The sequence below is a fragment of the Ambystoma mexicanum genome, chromosome 4q (assembly GCF_040938575.1).
Source record: "Ambystoma mexicanum isolate Mex_15411 chromosome 4q, UKY_AmexF1_1, whole genome shotgun sequence".
Lineage (NCBI taxonomy): Eukaryota > Metazoa > Chordata > Amphibia > Caudata > Ambystomatidae > Ambystoma > Ambystoma mexicanum.
The window spans coordinates 391,457,757-391,476,393 of NC_090928.1; the positions used below are offsets into that span (position 1 = coordinate 391,457,757).

The following is an 18,637-nucleotide window of genomic DNA, read 5'->3' on the forward strand; positions in this document are numbered from 1 at the left end:
TGTGATTAAACCTGCAGATAAAGGTGGCGGAATAGTCATCATGTCCATCCCTCAATATACACAGATGGTAATGGCACTGTTGGACAAAAATATCCAACAAAGGAACTCAAAATAGGAGATTTCAGATAGTGACAGACACCTTACAACGCAACTGGATTACAGAGAAGGGGGCAGACTTCCCGACCAATTCACAGGGGAGTACTCCCTGTTTCTACGCATTACCGAAAATTCACAAGGACCCCATAAATCCACCTGGGATAGTATCAGGCTGCGGTTCGATCCTCAAACCTATCTGCAAATTCGTGGATACTTCTCTACAACCCTTAAGTGCCTGCACTGACGCATACATGCGCCTACACTGCAAACCAATTCATCGGAACAAATATCTTCACTATACAAGCAATCCTACCAGTCAGTCAGTTCCTACGCATACGCAGGAACTGCACATCACTGGACAATATCTACAGACATGCAGAGCTCCTGATAGGCTAAGGAGACGTTGCAAAAACATTGCAGCACCCCTTATGGATCACAACATCAAGGCCCACCACTCTGCGAATGACGTCTTTTGGTGGTTCGTGGAAAGAGTAAAAGGAGGACCGAATATACAGAGGAGCCTCTTGGAGAAGGAATCGCTTTAGATCCACTGTTTGGACACATAATCATGGACTGAACGAACAGTTTCTCCCGACTACAAATTAAATAAGAGCGGAGAACTAACCAGGAACACCCTGTGTGACTGTTAGGCTTACCTGGTCTCTGCGGAGGTGTTGGGGCACGGTTGCAGCCCTCCCTGAACTTGAATCACCCCCTTCAGGCCTCTCCCTCAGTAGAAAAGCTGTGAGCTGTGGTACGTGGTGATGCTGCTCTTTCATGGAGATAAGAGTGTGTGAGTGCGCCAATCTGTGATTGTTGTACATCTCGAACCCTTCACTCCGAAGTACGGCCCATAAAGCTCGCCTGTGAATTATGGAAGATAAGCTCTCCATCCTGCTACTTCTGGCAGGGATGCGTCGAATGGGATTTAGTTCCTTCACTGATCCCTGATAAGGATTAGTCCAGCTGCGACTATGCTTCGCCTTATGATTGGTAAGTCTTTCTTGAGCTTTTGTGATGCTGTTCGTTCCGTTGAAAGTCTTTATATGTTGCTCCTATTTCTGCCCGTAATAGTGTCTCTTCTGTCGTCTTCCCTTAGATGGAATGCATGGGATGCTTGACAGGTTCTGGTCCTAACAACCTTAAAGATGAACTTAAACTTAAGACCAGTAACTATAGTCTTGGATCTAATGGTCTTGCTCAACTTGTTGTCCCAAAATGCCGACTATCTCATACAAAGAGTGGAGCCTTCTATTCTGCGGCTCCCACTGCATGGAACAACCTTCCACTCAAACTCAGAAATGAAAGCTCTAATAGAGTGTTTAGGAAAGGACTATCTGTTTAATTAATCCCCTTTTTTTTGGTCTGAGATCTTCCCTTCTGGTATAACTTTTATCATCCCTGACCTCTCTTCGTGAACGTCCTATTTGTTCTGTTTGTTAGCGCCCTTAAGATTAGGGTCAGTGGCTCTGCGCTATATAAATTATAAATAAATAAATAAATGCAGCCTCAATGCAGCTGTGAGACGCGAGACGCGGCCGAATGGAAGATGGATGCAACCGCAATGTCCGACAGCAGGTAAGTGATGGTTTAAGGAAAAGCACGAAATATGGCGAAGCGCAACCTTAAACTGACTGTTTTTTCGCTGTCTAACCTTGTCTTCTGTTTTTCCTTGCAGGCGCTGCTGTCGACGATGGAGCGTGTTGTGCTGCGGTGCTAAGATGAAGATTTCGGCGTTCCGGAAAGTGTAAATGTTAGGGAGAATTCTCTGTTTAGGCTGAATTTCCTAACCTATTGAGTCCCCCAGCAGCTTTGCTGGATTTTCTGGGTTTATTTTTTTCTCCTGCCAAGAGTGAGACTCTTTTACCCTCACTCTTGGACATGTTTGGAGTGTGTTTCTTTAGTTTGCCTTGTGTTGAATGGGCTATGGGGTCTTTTACTCCATAGGGCCTCATGTGTTTTTGTGAGATGGGTTACACAGCACCCTCAGTGCCGTAACCCAGGGGTGTCCTAGGGACCCCCAACATAGACTCCATACCCTGGGACTGACTACTGTCTCCCAGGGTCTGTAAAGTCACCATTGACTTTACTAGTCTCAAATCCTGAACAGAACCAGTACAAACCATCATATTGTGGACGTACTGGCCGGGGCAATTCCATTGCCCCGGGGTCTGTTAGTCGAGGGGGCACGTCTCTGTCCCCCCTCATCGAGTTTTGGCTGGTGGCAGTGGAAACTACTTTTTATATTCAACCGCGAATATTTTCCTATGGGATTTCCCATTGTTTTAGGCTAATACCTTTATTTATTTATTTACGGTAGCCTTGAACATACCGCTGGGTTATTTCTTTATTATTATAACTCCGGTTGGTATTTTTTGCCAAACCTTGATTCTAAAATGGCGTTGGTGTTCACCTATGTAACTCTGACCCAAAGTGGAGCCCTTTGTTCCACTTTTGGCGGGCTTCTCCACAGAAGCCCTCCAAAGTGGTGCCACTCTGTCTGGGGTACTTAGGAGGGGTGGAGGGGGATTTAGGCACCCTGGACTGAGTTACCTTGGTAACTCAAGTCGCACTCCGTCCTGATTGGCCCAAGTGGTGAGCCGGCCGGCTCACCACTTAGCATGTTTGAGTGACAGCTAGGCTGGGTGAATGGGGGTTTGCTGCATAAAAGCAGGGCTTTGGGGACTGGAACTTCAGAAGTCGCCACAGGACCTAAGAAGCCGAAGAGGGAGAAGCCGAGCCGACCTGCCAAGACGACACCACCGGTGAAGCCCTGCAGAACCGTCTAACCACTTTTTCCGACGACAGAGGAGATCTCCCGCCGGAGAGTCTTCTTCCCTTAACTGGTGGGGACAACCAGTTGCTGTCTTCTTTTCGCCGTCCCGAAGCATCTCGTGGCCGCCTTGCCTGTGCCAAGCACCCCGGAAACCGGGATACCACTTTTTACCTCAACTGCGAAAGAGGGGTAAAAATCCTTTGTGACCGGAGAACCCCACGGCTGGCCTCATCCCTGGTAGTGCAACGACCTGCAGCCTTCCTCCCCGTCGAGATCACCTCTTCCTCGGGACGACGCGCGACTTGCACCCACTACCAGGAACGACTACCACCGCTGGAGGAATCTTTCCACTTTTAAAGGTACTGTGATCCGCCCGGCCTCCCTTGCCACCGATTGTACGGGGTAGATTTAGCCCTCGGCTCTCGAACCTGAGTAGGTCTGGGACACCCTAACTAAACTTTTCAGAACCGTAGTAAAACCTTTTTCTCTCACCTGCAAAGACTGATGACATTGTGTGATCTTGGGCACATTTTTCGCCTGGCTCCCTCTAAAGCGGGCCCCGAACTAATTCTCCTTGTTCCACCATTGACTGCCTTTGCTAACCTTATGTGAAAAGTATTTTACCTTACTGCTCTCTTTATTTCTACCTTTTCCCTCCCTTTTGGTAATACTTGTTGGAGTACCATCTAATGTTAAGCGCTCACCTCTGGTTGGAAATAAGTGGTGTTAACTTGGAATTGTCCAACAAATGATTAGGGATGTACATATGAGTAATAGTAACTGTGTTTGAGTTGAGTTTCTTATCTTTTATAGTGTGCTAGTGTAATTTATGAGTGTACCTTTAATAAATAAGTTTATACTTTTACACCTAGCTCTGGTTAGTGTTTGCTTGTGCTACTGTGTCTCTGTACCTATCTGTATTCTCTGTATACTGCCTAACTCTTCTTGAGGGAAGTCTGGCTGCTCAGCCACAGCTACCACAGTGATTCTGTGTGGTGCAGACTGCTACCAAGTGGGTTTACTGCCAACACCTGTAGTCTTAAATCTTTTGCAGTGGTCCCAGAGGGAACTGCACAGGTTTCTGCCTAACAGTAAAGATGAATACTTGGTTCGCGAAGAGATGTATAGGTAAGAACAGCGTCCCCCAGTTGGTAAGTATGTTGGCAAGAAGCAGGATGTCAAGGTAGCAGAATCTTCAAAGGTAAGTCTGACCTCGGGCGACGGTGAGCGTTACGCTGCTTGCAAGTGCAGAATAACGCGAAGCGTCTGTCTTGAGGATCGGGGCAGCTTATTTATATAGCTGAGATTGTGGGTAACGCCCATTAGGGTCGGCTTACCGGGGGACTATTTGCGCAGTAACTAATCAGATCAGACAACATAATCCATCATACATTTCTTTCATGTTGGCAGACAGGCTTTTTTCCCTTTTTTTTTTTTTTTCACAGCTAACCCCAAAAGAAAGATGCCCTCTTTGCTAGGGGTGCAGCGTTTGGACAAATATAATTTCGAAATGTGTTCTTTATATAAGGCCACAAGAGACTCCATGTTAAATGAAACTAGGATAAGAGAAGAAGTGACAATCATCCTCTAAGTCATAGAAATGAGTCCCTAAGGGCTGCACTTTATTTTGCTTGATTTGATCTTACCCTTTCTTAACTCCCTTTTCTCCCCTTCTGCATTCCTATCCATGGTATTCTATGACTAGTGAAGGGAATTTAGTTATGAGGTTTTTCAACAGATGGAATTTGGTTCTTTGTTCTGGAACCCGGTTCCATGTGTTAATATCCCCACAAAAATATTGCGATCAAAAATATTGCGATTCAAAAATATCGCCATATTTTTGCGGCGATATTCAGGCATGCAACCTGCGGGGGACACCCCTGCAACCCCGCATTATTTTTAAATGTGCGGGGGGACCCCCGCTCCCACAAATTATCCCCCCATAAAATCACCTATGGCGTTCCAGACGACCATATGTATGGTGATATTTTTGGTGGGGCTATTACCTGATACCCTGGAACTCACCCAGGTTCCAGCACTACCAATGAAAATCCTTTTCCTTTCTTTACTGTTTTATTCCATGTTTGTCAGTCTTTCATGTTTGGAATTGATTTATAGTGTTTTGTTAATGTGATATGGAAACAAAATGCTGATGCAAAGTATATGGGTGTACAAAGTGCAGGTGATTCCATTTGGTACTATGGGATTACGAAATTCAGTAACCCATTCCTAGCCATAACAGATCATACCCAGAATCTGTGCCTAATTTGTATCTTACAATGGTACCCCCATTTTTGTTTTTTCACGCTGCGAAGGAACCATATGTCGGTGGGGATCAGGGTGTCCCTGTTGGTTGGCCAAAGCAAATAAGAAACAGGGCCGCCTGCAGTTCACACAGAAGGAGGGAGTGGCATTGTGTACGTGCACCGTGGCTGTTCCCTGACCAGTTGGCCAGGAGATGGTGGCAAAGCAAAGCCCGTTTTGGTCACTGCTACGCCAGGAGAATCAGCAGGACATTCCTTTGAACCGAGTCTGGTGCTGGCTGAAATGAAAAGTTGCTTTGCGTCAGTGAGTACAAAATGGAACGCATGCAGGAAAGGATAGATAAGGAGAGGGGTTGCTTACGTTAAGCGGAACAGAGTAAGGGTGCTCGAAGACCCGAGCAGCGAGCTGACTGCAGCAATCAGTGGAATACAGAAGGAAGTGAAAGAAATCTGTGACGAGAACAAAGATTTGGAGGCAAGGTCACGCCACAATAATATTCGAGTGGTTGGGATCCCAGGGTCTCTTCCAGCACAAAATATGGAGCGGTTTATGGAGACCTTCATCAAAGAAGTCCTGAAGGCTCCTGCATTATCCCCTCAATTTCTGGTGGAGAGAGCGCACCGAATCTCAGTATAGAAACCTAGACCAGGTCAGAACCCACGTCCGATTATAGCACGACTGCTGATCTATCAGGACCAGGATACCATTTTGCACAGGGCTCAGGAATTAGAATATATCCACTATAAGGATGCCAGGGTGTGGTTTTACCAAGACTTTGCCCCGTCTGTGCAATGGGCCAGACTCATTCCTGGTTGTGAAGCATCTATTGAGGGAGACCGAGAGTTTCAATATGCAATGCTGTACACGTGTCATCCATGGAAATACGACTCGCTTCAAATGGATTGTGTCCTCCCACGTATTCCTCATCTTTGAGATTCGATATTCAGCTGCTACGGAAAGAAAATTCGGCAAAGGGTGCTGTGCGTCGATGCAGTCGTCTAGAAGTCCCTCAGTGTCCTCCGTCACCAGGATGATGTCATTGAAGTTATATATAGCGCGTGCAGCGCCCCATTGGCTTCCGTTCTGTTTTTTTTTTACACTTTGGGAAACTACGGCGTGCTTCTTTTGTTCTATTCGCAAAAATGTCTTCCTTCATTCAAGCTAGTTTCTCAGCGGCATCTACCAACTCGGCCAAACTCTTTAAAATCTGCAAGGAGCTGGCCAACCCTGCTTCAGTCTCTACCCCTCCTGTTGCCTCCCAGGCTCTTTGCAATGCCCTTGCCTCTCACTTCATTTAAAAAACCCAGGACATCCTGTCCACCCTCTGCACCCAGACCCCTCCTCTCCCCTCTCCATCTGTGCTTGCTGACCCTCCTTTAGCCACCCCCCACCATCCTTCTTGTCCTTTCCTCTTTTCTCCCCTGACGAGGTCGCTAGACAAGTCCGATCTATGAAAGCCTTGTCAAAACAGATTCATCCCTGTTCTGCTAAAACCATCAAGGACCACATTGACGCCCTCGCTACAGCCCTTGCTGATTTTTGCAACCACTCCTTTGCCTCAGGATGCTTCCCCTCCCCTCTGAAGCACTCCCTTGTGCATCCTCTTCTCAAGAAACCCACAGCTGATCCTTCTTGTCTAGCTAACTATCGCCCAATTTCCATTACTCGCTTTCTGGGCAAACTCCTGGAAAACCTGGCCATCTCTAAGCTTAACCTTCATTCCAATTCTTTTGGCTGTCTCCATGACCACCAGTCTGGCTTCAGAGCTGCCAGAAGCACAGAAACTGCTCTCCTGAACATCCGTGAAGATCTGTTCTCCAACCTTGACTCTAACATTCCCTCTCTTCTCATCCTCCTCAATCTCTCTTCTGCCTTCGACAGTCAACCATACCATCCTGCTCAACCGTCTCTGTTAAAACCTGGGTATCACTGATCAGGCTCTGGCCTGGCTGAGCTCTTTCCTCTCAGATCGACCCTCCCAGGTCCAACTTGGGTCCTTCCTTTCATCTATCTTCCTCTCTACCTGTGGTGTTCCCCAGGGGTCTAACCTCTCGCCCTGGCTTTTCAACCAATACCTGGCAACTCTCGCCCACTGCATTGCCACTTTCTGCTCAAATTTCCAGTGCTACGCTGATGACACTCAACTCATTTTGAGGCTGCCCTCTGCCACCTCCTCTGCCATCTCTGATTGCCTAACTGCCATTCAAGATTGGTGTGCTGCCAATGATCTTTATCTGAATGCCAGCAAGACGGAGATCCTCCTCATCGGCACACCTTCACCATCCTTTCCCGTCACTCTCTGGCCGGCCTCCCTTGGCCGCCCTCCTACCCCTACCTGTGAGGCTAAGAACCTCACGGTTATCTTTGACTCCACCCTTTCCTTCTCCACCCACATCTCTGAGGTCTCTAAAAAGTCAAATCTCCTACTGCACCTCCTCCAGAGGTACTCTGCCTTTCCTCTCCTTCCTCCAGAAGCTCATGGTATCCCAAGCTCTGGTTCTCTCTAGGTTGGACTATTGCAACAGCCTCTTTCTAAATCTACCTGCCTCTACTCTCCGCCCTCTGCAACTAATCCAGAACAGGACTGCAAGACTTGTCCTTGACCCCGAGCCCTGGGATCGTATATCTCCAGCTCTGAAATCTCTCCATTGGCTCCAAGGATTCAAGGATTAAATTCAGAACCCTCTGCATTGTCCACAAGGCTTTGTAGGGCCGGAGTCCAAAATACCTTCAGCTATCCCTACGCAAATACCTTCCCTCTCGAGCTCTTCGCTCCTCTACCTCCAAATCCCTCAGGGTCAGTTGTTTTTCAAAGAAACAAGCTGGGGGTAGATCTCTCTTCGGCTGGGGCCTCCCTCTGGGACAGCCTCCCTGCCACTCTAAAACTTGAGGAGAACCATCTCCGGTTCCGGAAGCACCTCAAGACCTTCCTCTTTGCTTCTGCCTTCGCTCCCCCTCTCCCCAGCTGATCTGTTCTCTCTTGGCACTGTGCTCCTGGCCCGGTACCTGCTCACCCCGCCACCCTCCCGCACTGCCTCCGGCCCACCCCTTTCACTGGGGTCTGTATCTGTACCCATACAGCCCCCCCTTTTTCTTCCTGCACTTAGCAGACCTACCCTGTCTGCTACCTTAAACCTAGCACTTGCAAATTGCTGGCTCCACTACCACTGTTTGTTGCCTTTATTATTTATTTATCTGTTTCTCTTATGCTTCCCACTTCTCCCCCTTCCATGCACTCTCCCCCTCCCATGCACTCCCCCCCCCCCCACCACCCCTCTCCCATGCACTTGCACGTTCTCAATGTCACTGGGCCTAGTAAGATCGCTGTTTTGTTCTCCTCTGTTCCCCTCCCTTGCTGTGCTCTGAAACACTTGTGTACGAGCGCGATAGAAATAAAATATCAATATCAATTGACACCTACTACCCCAAAGACCGGGTTCAAGATGTGTTGGGACTGCGACTCCAAGATGTCGATAACTGACCCACGAAAAAGAGGCACCACAGGTCGCCCCCTTCTTCAACTTCGTTTTCGGACACCTCCCCTGAGAGGGTATCTTGTCCCACAAAGGCCTCCACACCACCAGCTGAATGAGAAGCATTTAGGTCAGAAATGCAAAAAATATATGAGGCAATATTAGAGGCAAAAACCCTCAGCAAGTCATGCTCCTACCCTGCCTTCCAAAGAAGCCGCTAAGGATAGGGCTTGTGCCAAATCCTGCACTCCTTCGAGCCCAGGACAAAGGCCATATCCTCATTGAAAATCATTGAGGACTCGGCGCGATGAGAAATCGAAGGATCCTTCGAGCCATAAGTCGAAGTAGAAGTCGAGATTGAGGTCTCTGCCTTTGACACCGGGCGCGCCCTTGAGGCCAACCACGCCAACCGCACCTTCGACACTATTGAAGCCTTTAAAGCCGAAGTCGACGTCAGTAAAACTATCGACAATTCCTCGAGAGTCGAGTTCTAAATTTCTGAAAATGCCCATTCCGGAGAAGACATATATTCCTTTACCAAGGAAAGATTACTTATCACCAATCTCAATTTAGAGGAAAATGAGCCATCGGATACTGATGCACATTTTGGGCTTCAATATGGTACACCTAATTTGCTTGAGTTTTATTTCTGAAGAATTAAGATTAGAAGATCTTTATGACAACCTGCAAACAGCCAGTGGGATAGACACTTCACCAGAGCTTGAATTTGGTAGACCTGGAGCTGGTGAGAATGCAGATGCATCGTATAGACAGTTGATGTCTGAGATTGTAGACTACTTGGGATGGAGTAGGCCTACTCTCCCCTTCAAGCAGGATGATCTGACAGACATCCTTGATAGGGGTCCGCAAATGGATCCCATTTTACCATTTCACATCGCTCTCCAAATAAGGGTGGCGACAAATTGGGAAACGCCAGAGTCTAATCCAGCAGTAAACAAAAACCTGACTAGAAAATACTGCCCATCTAGTAGTGACCCCAACTACCCATCAAAACACTCCTCTCCAGAAAGTCTGGTGATGCAGGCAGCTACAGCAACTTCAAAGCAGACGGCTTATCCTACCATCCCTCCAGATAGGGATGACCATGGGCAAGGAAAGTATTTTCTGCAGGGAGCATGGCTCTTAAATCCGCCAACTCCACATGTGCCTTGGCAAAATTCACAATCCCTCTATGTGACTGTATTTCCATGGTGGTGGAGCACATTCCTGAGGGTGAGGAAAGAGACCGTTTTTTGGCTATTGTTAGAGACGGCCAAGAAGTCATGTGTGAGTCTCTTCAGTCAGGTGTGGATTCTGCTGACAGCATCAGCAGAGCCATGGCAACTAGCACCATAATACACAGATTTTCGTGTTTGAGGAAGTCTGGATTTGCGCCGATGTGGTGTCAAGGCTTCTTAACATGCCTTTTGACGGGTCTCACCATTTTGGTAATAAGGCTGACGAAAGCCTGGAGAAGTTGCAGACCTCAAAGGCAGCAGCCAAATCCTTAGGTGCTGCTATTAGGCAGCCTCAGCCCTTTCGCCACAGTGGACAGCCTTGGAGGGGTAGATCTTTTTGCTACTACTCAGTTGGAAGAGCAAGAAGAATGGCTGATCAAAAAGGCCAAAGAATATTCTCTCATGGTGGATGAGGGAGCCGTGCTAAGCCTGCTCTAGCAGGGGCATCCTTACCAACAGCCACTGCATCAGCCACCTCAAAACCTCTGATGTCTTGAGTCACAAAACACCAGTGGGAGGCAGGCTGTCGCAGCAGCTGAAAGAATGGTGAGACATTCCTTTGGATGCTTGGGTATTGGAAACCATAGCCCAAGGTTACTGCCTGCCCTTCATTGAAAGACCTGGGAACCATCCACCGGGGAGCCACTCTTTGAGAGTTCCAGATACGCTCCTTGTGCAGGAAATTGACCATGCTAGAAAAAGGCACTATAGAACCGGTGCCTGTATCTGAGAGGAACAAGGGATGGTACTCTCCATACTTCCTACTACCCAAGAAGGACGGAGGACTGAGACCCATCTTGAACTTGAGATACTTGAACAAGTACCTCAGGAAGGACAAATTCAAGATGGTCACACTTTCTCAGATCCTTCATGCCCTCCAACTCCAACATTCAAGATTGGATGGTGTCATTGGACCTTCAGGATGCTTACTTTCATCTGCCAATACATCTCAAGCACAGAAAGTACCTGAGGTTTGCAGTTGGCGGTTTTCTCATCGGTTTCGAGTTCTGCCTTTCGGGCTGACCTCCTCCCCAAGGGCTTTCACCAAGTTAATGGCGGTGGTGGCATTGAGTCACAGGAGAGGGGGGACAGGAGCTTCACGTCTACCCCTACCTGGACGATTGGCTGATCAGGGCAAGTTCTCCTGAACAGGTCCTGGATCATCTCAACATCACCTGCCACTCTCTTCACAGACTGGGCTTCTTCCTCAATTACAAGAGGTCCCATATGTCACCTTCTCAAAAGCTCCAGTTCATCGGACTGTACTGGATACATCCCTGGGAAAGAGCTCTCCACCCGAGGTGAGGGCTCAAGACATTCAGCAGATGGTCTCCAAATTTCCGAGTGGCCAGCGTCTCCCAGCCTTCGATGATTTTGTTTAAATTTTTTTATTTATTTATTATAATTTGCTGGGGTTGCTCGGCCTCAAAGTATCCTGCATTTTCTGGTGCCAGAGGCTGGCCTGAGAATGAGATTCCTTTAATGGGCTTTCCGAACACAATCGTCACAATTCTCAGGAAACATGTCAGACCTACTTCAGGTTCCAAGCAGGGTCGCACAGGATCTCCTGTGGTGGGCCTGCGAGGACAACATTCTGAAGGAAGAACCATTTTGCCAACCATGGCTGGAGATAACTAGTCACAGATGCCTCACTCATGGGGTGGGGAGCCCGTGCCAACAATCTGACTATCGGCAGTCATTGGTCTCCAACAGAGTCCAAACTACACATCAGTCTTTTAGAGCTGAGGGCAATCAGACTTGTGCTGAAGGGATTGCTGCCCTCTGTACGGGGAAAGAATCTCCTGATAATGACGGACAACACAGTGGCCATGTACTACCTCAACAAGAGAGGTGGTGTAGGGTCACCAACACTGTGCAGAGACGCAATGCAGCTCTGCTACTGGGCAATTCAAGAAGGACTCTCTCTGCAGTTCACCTAACTGGAGAAGAGGACACGGCGGCGGATGCTCTGAGCAAGCAGAGCACAGTCTCCCACGAGTGGGAACTAGCTCAGGAAGTCCTTCAACAGATCTTCACCCTTTAGGGAACCCCTCAAGTGGATGTGCTTGTGACCAGTGTCAACCGGAAGTGTAAACTGTACTTCTCCAGGAAATTTCCTCCCAGAGGAGCTCAAGGAGACGTGTTTGTGGTGGACTGGGAGGTTCCACTCCTGTACGCGTTTCCTCCTGTCCCTGTCATTCCTCATGTGATCGAGAGGTTGAGAATGTTCAGGAAACGCATGTTCCTAATTGCCCCGGATTGGGCCAGGAGGACGTGGTACCCGGACCTTCTAGACTTGTCCATCTGCCTTCGAATTAGTCTTCCAATGAGAGGATCTGCTCTCGCGAGAGGAGGGTTGGGTTCCCCATCCAGAGGTCAAGACACTCAGCCTTCACCCATGGTTTCTGAGAGGCTGAGATACAAGGATTGGGACCTCCCGAATGACGTAATGGAGATTTTGCTTTTGGCCAGAAGGCCAGCAACAAAGTCCTTGTACCGTTGTAACAAATTCCGCAGAGGTGCAAGGACAAGAATGTAGACCCTTTACTATGCAAAACACCAGAAGTGTTATGTTTTCTACTATACCTAGCCAATCTGCGGCTCCAGGTTGGAACAATTAAGGGCTATTTGGTGGTGCTATCTATCTTTAAGTGCTCATCAGAGGATTCTTAATATTTCAAGATCCCACTGGTGACACAATTTCTAAAGGGACTCAACAATGTGTCCCCCCAGCCCCATCTCCTTTCCAGGTTGGGACCTTAATCTGGTATTAAAATGTCTTATGTGTTCACCCTATGAACCTCTACATTCATGTCCGTTAAAGTTGCTAACATTTAAAACCATTCTCTTGGTAGCATTAACTTCAGTCCGTAGAGTGAGTGATTTACAGGCACTATTATCCAAACCACCCTTTACTATTTTCCACAAGGATAAGGTTATTCTGAGGGAGAAGCCTTCATTTGTACCTAAAATAATTTCATATTTTCATGTAGGATAACAAATTGTATTACCCACTTTCTATCCTCCACCTCATCTTGACAAAGAGGAGGAGAGATTACACAAATTGGATCCACGTAGAGCTGCAAGATTCTACGTATCTAGATTATCCAAACTTCGTATTGATGATAAGCTTTTTATAGGCTATACAAGTCACAAACTGAGTCAGGCTGTGACTAAACAGACCTTATCCCGATGCATCATTCTGGCAACTTCAGGATGCTACAGGCTGGTCGTGCAAGGATTCTCCAGAAGGCTTAAGGGTCCATTCCACCAAGGGCATGGCTATCTCTACGGCTCTGCAAATGGGTGTTCTGATCAAAAACATTTGTGAGGCAGCTACATGGTCTACTATACACACGTTCACAAAGCATTACTCCCTTGACTCTTCCCTCGTTCAGGTTGGAAGCTTTGGAAAGGCTGTCCTCCATTCAGTTCATGGAAACCATTTAATAGCTACATTCTTACTCTCCCCCCCCCCCCCTAACCCACACACACAAAAACAAACACTGCTTTGGGAGTCTGTCAAAGATGAGGAATACGTGGGAGTACACAATCCGTTCGAAGAACAAGTTACTTACCCCTGGTAACATTCTTTCGACTGGATGTTACTCCCACTTATGCCTCATCGCCCTCCCAGCCTATCGCACAGTAGAATTCCCCATGCTATTACAGCTTTTGATCTTTCAAAGCTATAGTACGGTGAAACCTGTGGTTATGCATGTAGTTTCTACTGTAATAGCCAACTGGCGCTGCGCTTGCTATATTTACCTTTGATTAAATCCTCGAGACAGAGGCCCTTGGGGACATCGAGTCGACTGCATCGACGCAGAGCGCCCTCTGCCGAAATGTATTTCCGAAGCAGCTGAAGCTGGATATTGAATATCAAAGATGAGGAATATGTGGGAGGAACATCCAGACGAAAGAACGTTACTAGGGGTAAGTAACGTGTTCTTTTCTGACCCGACTGAAGCACTGGCTTACATTGCGTCCTTACCTAAGGCCTGAGAGGATGGGAGTTTAGGTGGATGTATTACTGTACGAGAATATTTTCTGACAAGTTTACAGGAACGTGTTGTATTTATATATGCCTAGCAAATGAAGGTAGGTGGAGGGTAAGCCGTTAGATGCAGGGTATTTGGTGTTGCTCCTAGACTGGCTGCAATTAGTTATGTAAAGAGATGGGTCAGTAGCTATTAATCCGTATAAAAGTGGATCTCCTCCTTCATAGGAGTGGCTCCGGTTGGTTGGTCAAAGTCACTGAGTCTGGTGCCCCCAGGTAGGCGCCTTGAGTGTTTGGTTTATTGGGGATGCATGAGGGTTTGGGGGGGGGGGGCTCACTGCTAATTGGAGCAGGGGGGTGGGGGTGTTCTGCAGTATTATGGGTAGAGGGGCGGAAGAGGGTGTTTGGGTGGTCGAGGGACTGTTATGGTTGGGAGATTTGGTTGACTGTTTTGCCAAAACTGCATAGAGTGCACAAGACAACTTTTTGGTCCTGTTAAACTTGGGAGGGTATCCAAAAGAGGACAGAGGGAGGATGGCTAAGACCCAGTCGCATGGGAGCTGCACTCTCCTGTGTTGGAATGTGAGAGACCTGAACAGCTATGCCAAAATGCAGAGAATTGGGGCAATACGTGTTTTGGAGGGGGGGGTTCTATTTTTTTTTATTATATATATATATATATTTTTATTATTATTTTTTATTTTTTTTTTTTATTATTTTTTTTATTTTTATTTTTTGCAGGCAACTCACCTGATGGGGGTGTTGAATGACAGGCTAGCGACGTCCTGGAGAGGCGTGAGGTTTTATACATTTTATTCCACTTACTCTCGTGGAGTTGCAAGTCTAATTCACAAGTCATTGGGATTCAGGATGTTACATTGAGAGAGACCCGTAGGGGAGATAGATTTGTTATAGTGTTGGGGACACTGGCCCAGAACCTCATTACACTGGTCAATGTATATAGACCGAATGTAGACAATCCTGGGTTTTATGATGCCCTCTGGGTTAAATGCATGGCGTATTCACATGCACACTGTTAGTGGCTGGGGACTTTAATGCGATCCTGCATGTGTGGAGGGATGGATCCACTGTCTGAGACCACTTTCCTCGCTTATGGGAAAGGTAGTAATTATAAAAATGATTGTCCTCCCTAAATTGTTGCATTTGTTTCTCAATGGCCCGGTGTGGCTGGAACCTCAGTTCTTCACGACGTTGAAGTCATTAATGGTTCGAGTGGTTTGGAGCCCCAAAACACCCAGAATCAAATGGGAGACGCTTGCTAGGATGTGGGAACAGAGGGTTATTAATCTTGAACTATACTACTTGGCAGCACAGGTGTCATTTGTGTCATATTGGGTGCCGGGATCGCACTGGTTCCCACAAATTATGTTCAAAAGGAGGTCCACCTCCCCGTACTCATTGCAGAGCTCCTTGCTTTCTAAACAAATTAATGGTAAGTGCCTGTTTGACCCGGCGGCATGCACAGGTCACTCATGGTGGAGACTACCGAAGGCTGTCGATAGTTTCTCTATACCCCAGAACTCACAATCTCAGGCATTCAAGGCTTGGCCCCAGCATGCGACGGTGTGATATGGGAGGAGTGGTCTCGCTTAGGGGTTTGGAATATATCAGATATTTACCCTGAGGGCAGTTTCTTACTTTGGAGCAAGTTGAAACTAAATTAGGAGGTACATTCGGGAGGGCAGTTCAATTTTTATTAGACTTCGGGAAGCATTTCATAAATGGTTGGTGGCATTAATGTAGGAGCCTCAGACTGTCCCTCTTTTGAAGTTCTTGTTTAATTCTGCCAATGCTAAGGGATGGAAATCCACAATTTATCGTATATCAAGAGGCTCTACCCCTCGAGGGGTACCAGCTAGCAGGACACGATCAGAGGCAGATATTGGCGAAACTTGAAATGATACGAGATGGAAGTATGTGCTTATATTCTAGGAAGGTAGCAATCAACTCTCGGTTTAAAATAATAAAATTTAAAATCCTTCGAGCATACATGTCTCCAGCAGTGCAGCAGAGATTTGATCGCTCCTGTGATGGACGGTGCCCTAAATGTAAAGGCGGAAGTGCTGATTGTATACATGTTGTGTGGAGTGGCCCGCTCCTGGTGCCTTTTTGGCGACAAGTGGCAGAGGTGACCGAGAGCATGATTAATTACAAAGTCCTGCTAGATATTCTGTGCTATTGGTTCGGGTGGCTACCGGGGATCCCGAAAAGTGGGAAGAAACTGTCCATTTGTATGTTACTAGCAAAGCGTTGTATGCCAATGCTCTGTTACTGTTGGGTCCGTAGGGCATGACCAAAGGGGCTAAAAGATCTACTGTGGTGCTGTGTTGTTGAACAGGAATATTGCAAAATACAACCAGTCTGCTCCAGGCCTGGGGATACATGGGATGCGGTGAGGGCCCTGGTGCTTTCGATGGATGCAACCAGTAGGGCAACAGTAGCAGGGGAGGAGGCCGGGAATTCGAACTCCAGTTGGTGGTAGACTGCGATATGGGAACTGTTCAGTCTGTCTCCTTAATATTCCTGGAGCATAAATCTGCGCACGGTGGGTTAATACCATGTGTTTGATGAGAGTAACTGTAGATTAACTGACTTTGTACTACTTTGGATTCTGATCACTGTGTACTCCAGGTAATCTGCTGCAAATGTTAACCTGTTGCCAATAGTTTAAAAAAGAAAATCTGGTTTGGATTGTGGTTGCATTGAAGTCTTTATTTTTTTTTTATTTTGCAGATCCTTTGTGGAAGGGAAATTCCTCGCTGGGTCAACCGCCTTGCCTACTTCAGCTCCTGTGTACCATTTCTCCAAAGCTGTCTACCCAAGGAATGGCTTACTCCTGCAGCCCTTCAGTCCAGCATCAGCCAGGAGCTCCATGATGGACTTGAGGAAGTGGATGACTCTGTCGTTTCTGCTTCCTCGTCTACCTCAAACACGTCAACCCTGCCCAGACCCGGTCGCCACACCAAGCTATAGACCTCCATAGGATGGAATCCTTAGAACTGCAATGTATAGAATGATCTCCAGCATTTGACTAAAGGACACCACGTCAAAAGGGAGGGAAAACATTTCAGCGTTCCTTATGTTTGAACGAGAACTGTATGCCCAGCTCCCCTTCCCCCAAACCCCACCTCTTCTCGTTTGCTCAGGATTATATTTCTAATTGACTGACAGAATCGGTGGAAGCAGGGGAATCATTTCAAGGAAGCTCCCCTTTTACCTACTCAGTAAATGTTTTACCTTTATTCGGTTGTATGGGAGATCTGTGTGTAATATCTCGGATTGTTTACAGACCATGTATAACAACCTTCTACTAACAGGTTGGGAAAAACACTAAATGTTGTATCTTCTTAAAACAAGTAGGATACATGTTTACCTCAAGCAGCTATCTCGGATGCGGCTGAACCGGCTTCCTACTGCCTTTCAGGACTCTGAGCATTCACACATTTCTGCAGTTACTGCCACCTGTGGTTACGAAAGTAAGCCGCTTACAACGAAGGACAGGGTATTTAAGATTTACAGGGTGAGGTTGTAGAATCGTAGCGCAGAAGAAATGTAACCGATGAGTGGCAATTGCGTCTAGTAGCTCATAGTCAGTCTTTTATCACAAGTAACTATGGTTGTGGGTGGACAACGATATTGCACTTCTATGTGTTATGCATGTTCAGAACACCAGAGATTTCCAGCAATGGCCTTATATTTTTACCGTCCAAATGGACAGCCCCTTTTGGAGAATGTTGTTCTGTTCATTTCCAAAGTCGACGGCAGAGTACGGCCAAATAAGAGGCCATTGAACATTAAGTGTTATGAGCTCTGTGTAAAGTGCACCATCAGATCATCAAACTAGCTCCCCTTTGTGGTTTTGTGGAGGACGTTGAAGTAATTTACTTCTAACAATTTGCAGGTGCTTCAGGTTTTTGGAGGATGACGACACTTTTTCAGGAAAAGAAAAAAAAAACACATTAACTTATTGATTTACCTGCAGAGTACACCTCCGCTACTGAACCCAGGGAGTACTTTTTTCTAACTTACATTTTGATATACTTTTATTATTACAAGAACTCAGTAGTCCTAATTGTATTAATGAAATCATGTAGCAGTTACGGAATATGTGAACATTTGCGTAGACGAAATCATTTGTTTTTGACAGCAGTGTGATATTTCTGAAGGAACTCTTATGTGTATTTGTTTCCTAAACACATCCAAAAAAAATGTGTGAACTTGTTCTTCTTTTGAAAGCAATAGTAGACTGTCACCGCTACTGTCCCTGGCCAGAGAGAAGACCCTGCTGTCTCATGCGATGCACCTCTTGTGCACGGTTTTGCCGAAGCATACAGTGCTTAGGTGCAGGTGTATCATTTGTGCAACCTTGTGAGTTGGGACTTAATGCACCATCATTTGACGGAAACTATTACGCTACTTTGATTTGAGCTGGTAAACTATGCAAGTATTACCTGGATTAATAAATACTGACTGCCATGTTCAAAGAGGATCGTGCACTGCTGTTACGAAGCTGGGTCTTTGTTGCAAACTGGTTTGGCATACACTGACTTCTTGCCAGTCTACTATGGGCCACAATGAAAATATTCCTGTGCCAGCTTTTTTAAGCCGTTTTGCCCACATAAACGTAGGCAGCTTGACGCGCAGTGTACAAGAACGTTTTTGTCTTAGTTTTTTGTTTTTACATTCGGGGGATGGGTGGGAAGCGATGAGCATGGTTTGGCGCCTGGCACATGGGAGGTACACTGTCTTCTTTCATAGACTGTGACCT

At 46.8% G+C, this 18,637-nt stretch overlaps 1 protein-coding gene across 1 annotated transcript in view; it reads left to right on the forward strand.

Annotated features, from left to right (window-relative positions):
- The window catches only part of DESI2 (desumoylating isopeptidase 2), a 350,188-nt gene extending 331,835 nt beyond the window's left edge, over positions 1–18,353 (forward strand). The window contains exon 5 of the mRNA XM_069607968.1: positions 16,603–18,353. Coding sequence (XP_069464069.1) covers positions 16,603–16,842 — 240 coding nt within the window. The 3' untranslated portion in view covers positions 16,843–18,353. The remainder of the gene's footprint in view (positions 1–16,602) is intronic.
- Positions 18,354–18,637: the final 284 nt, after the last annotated feature.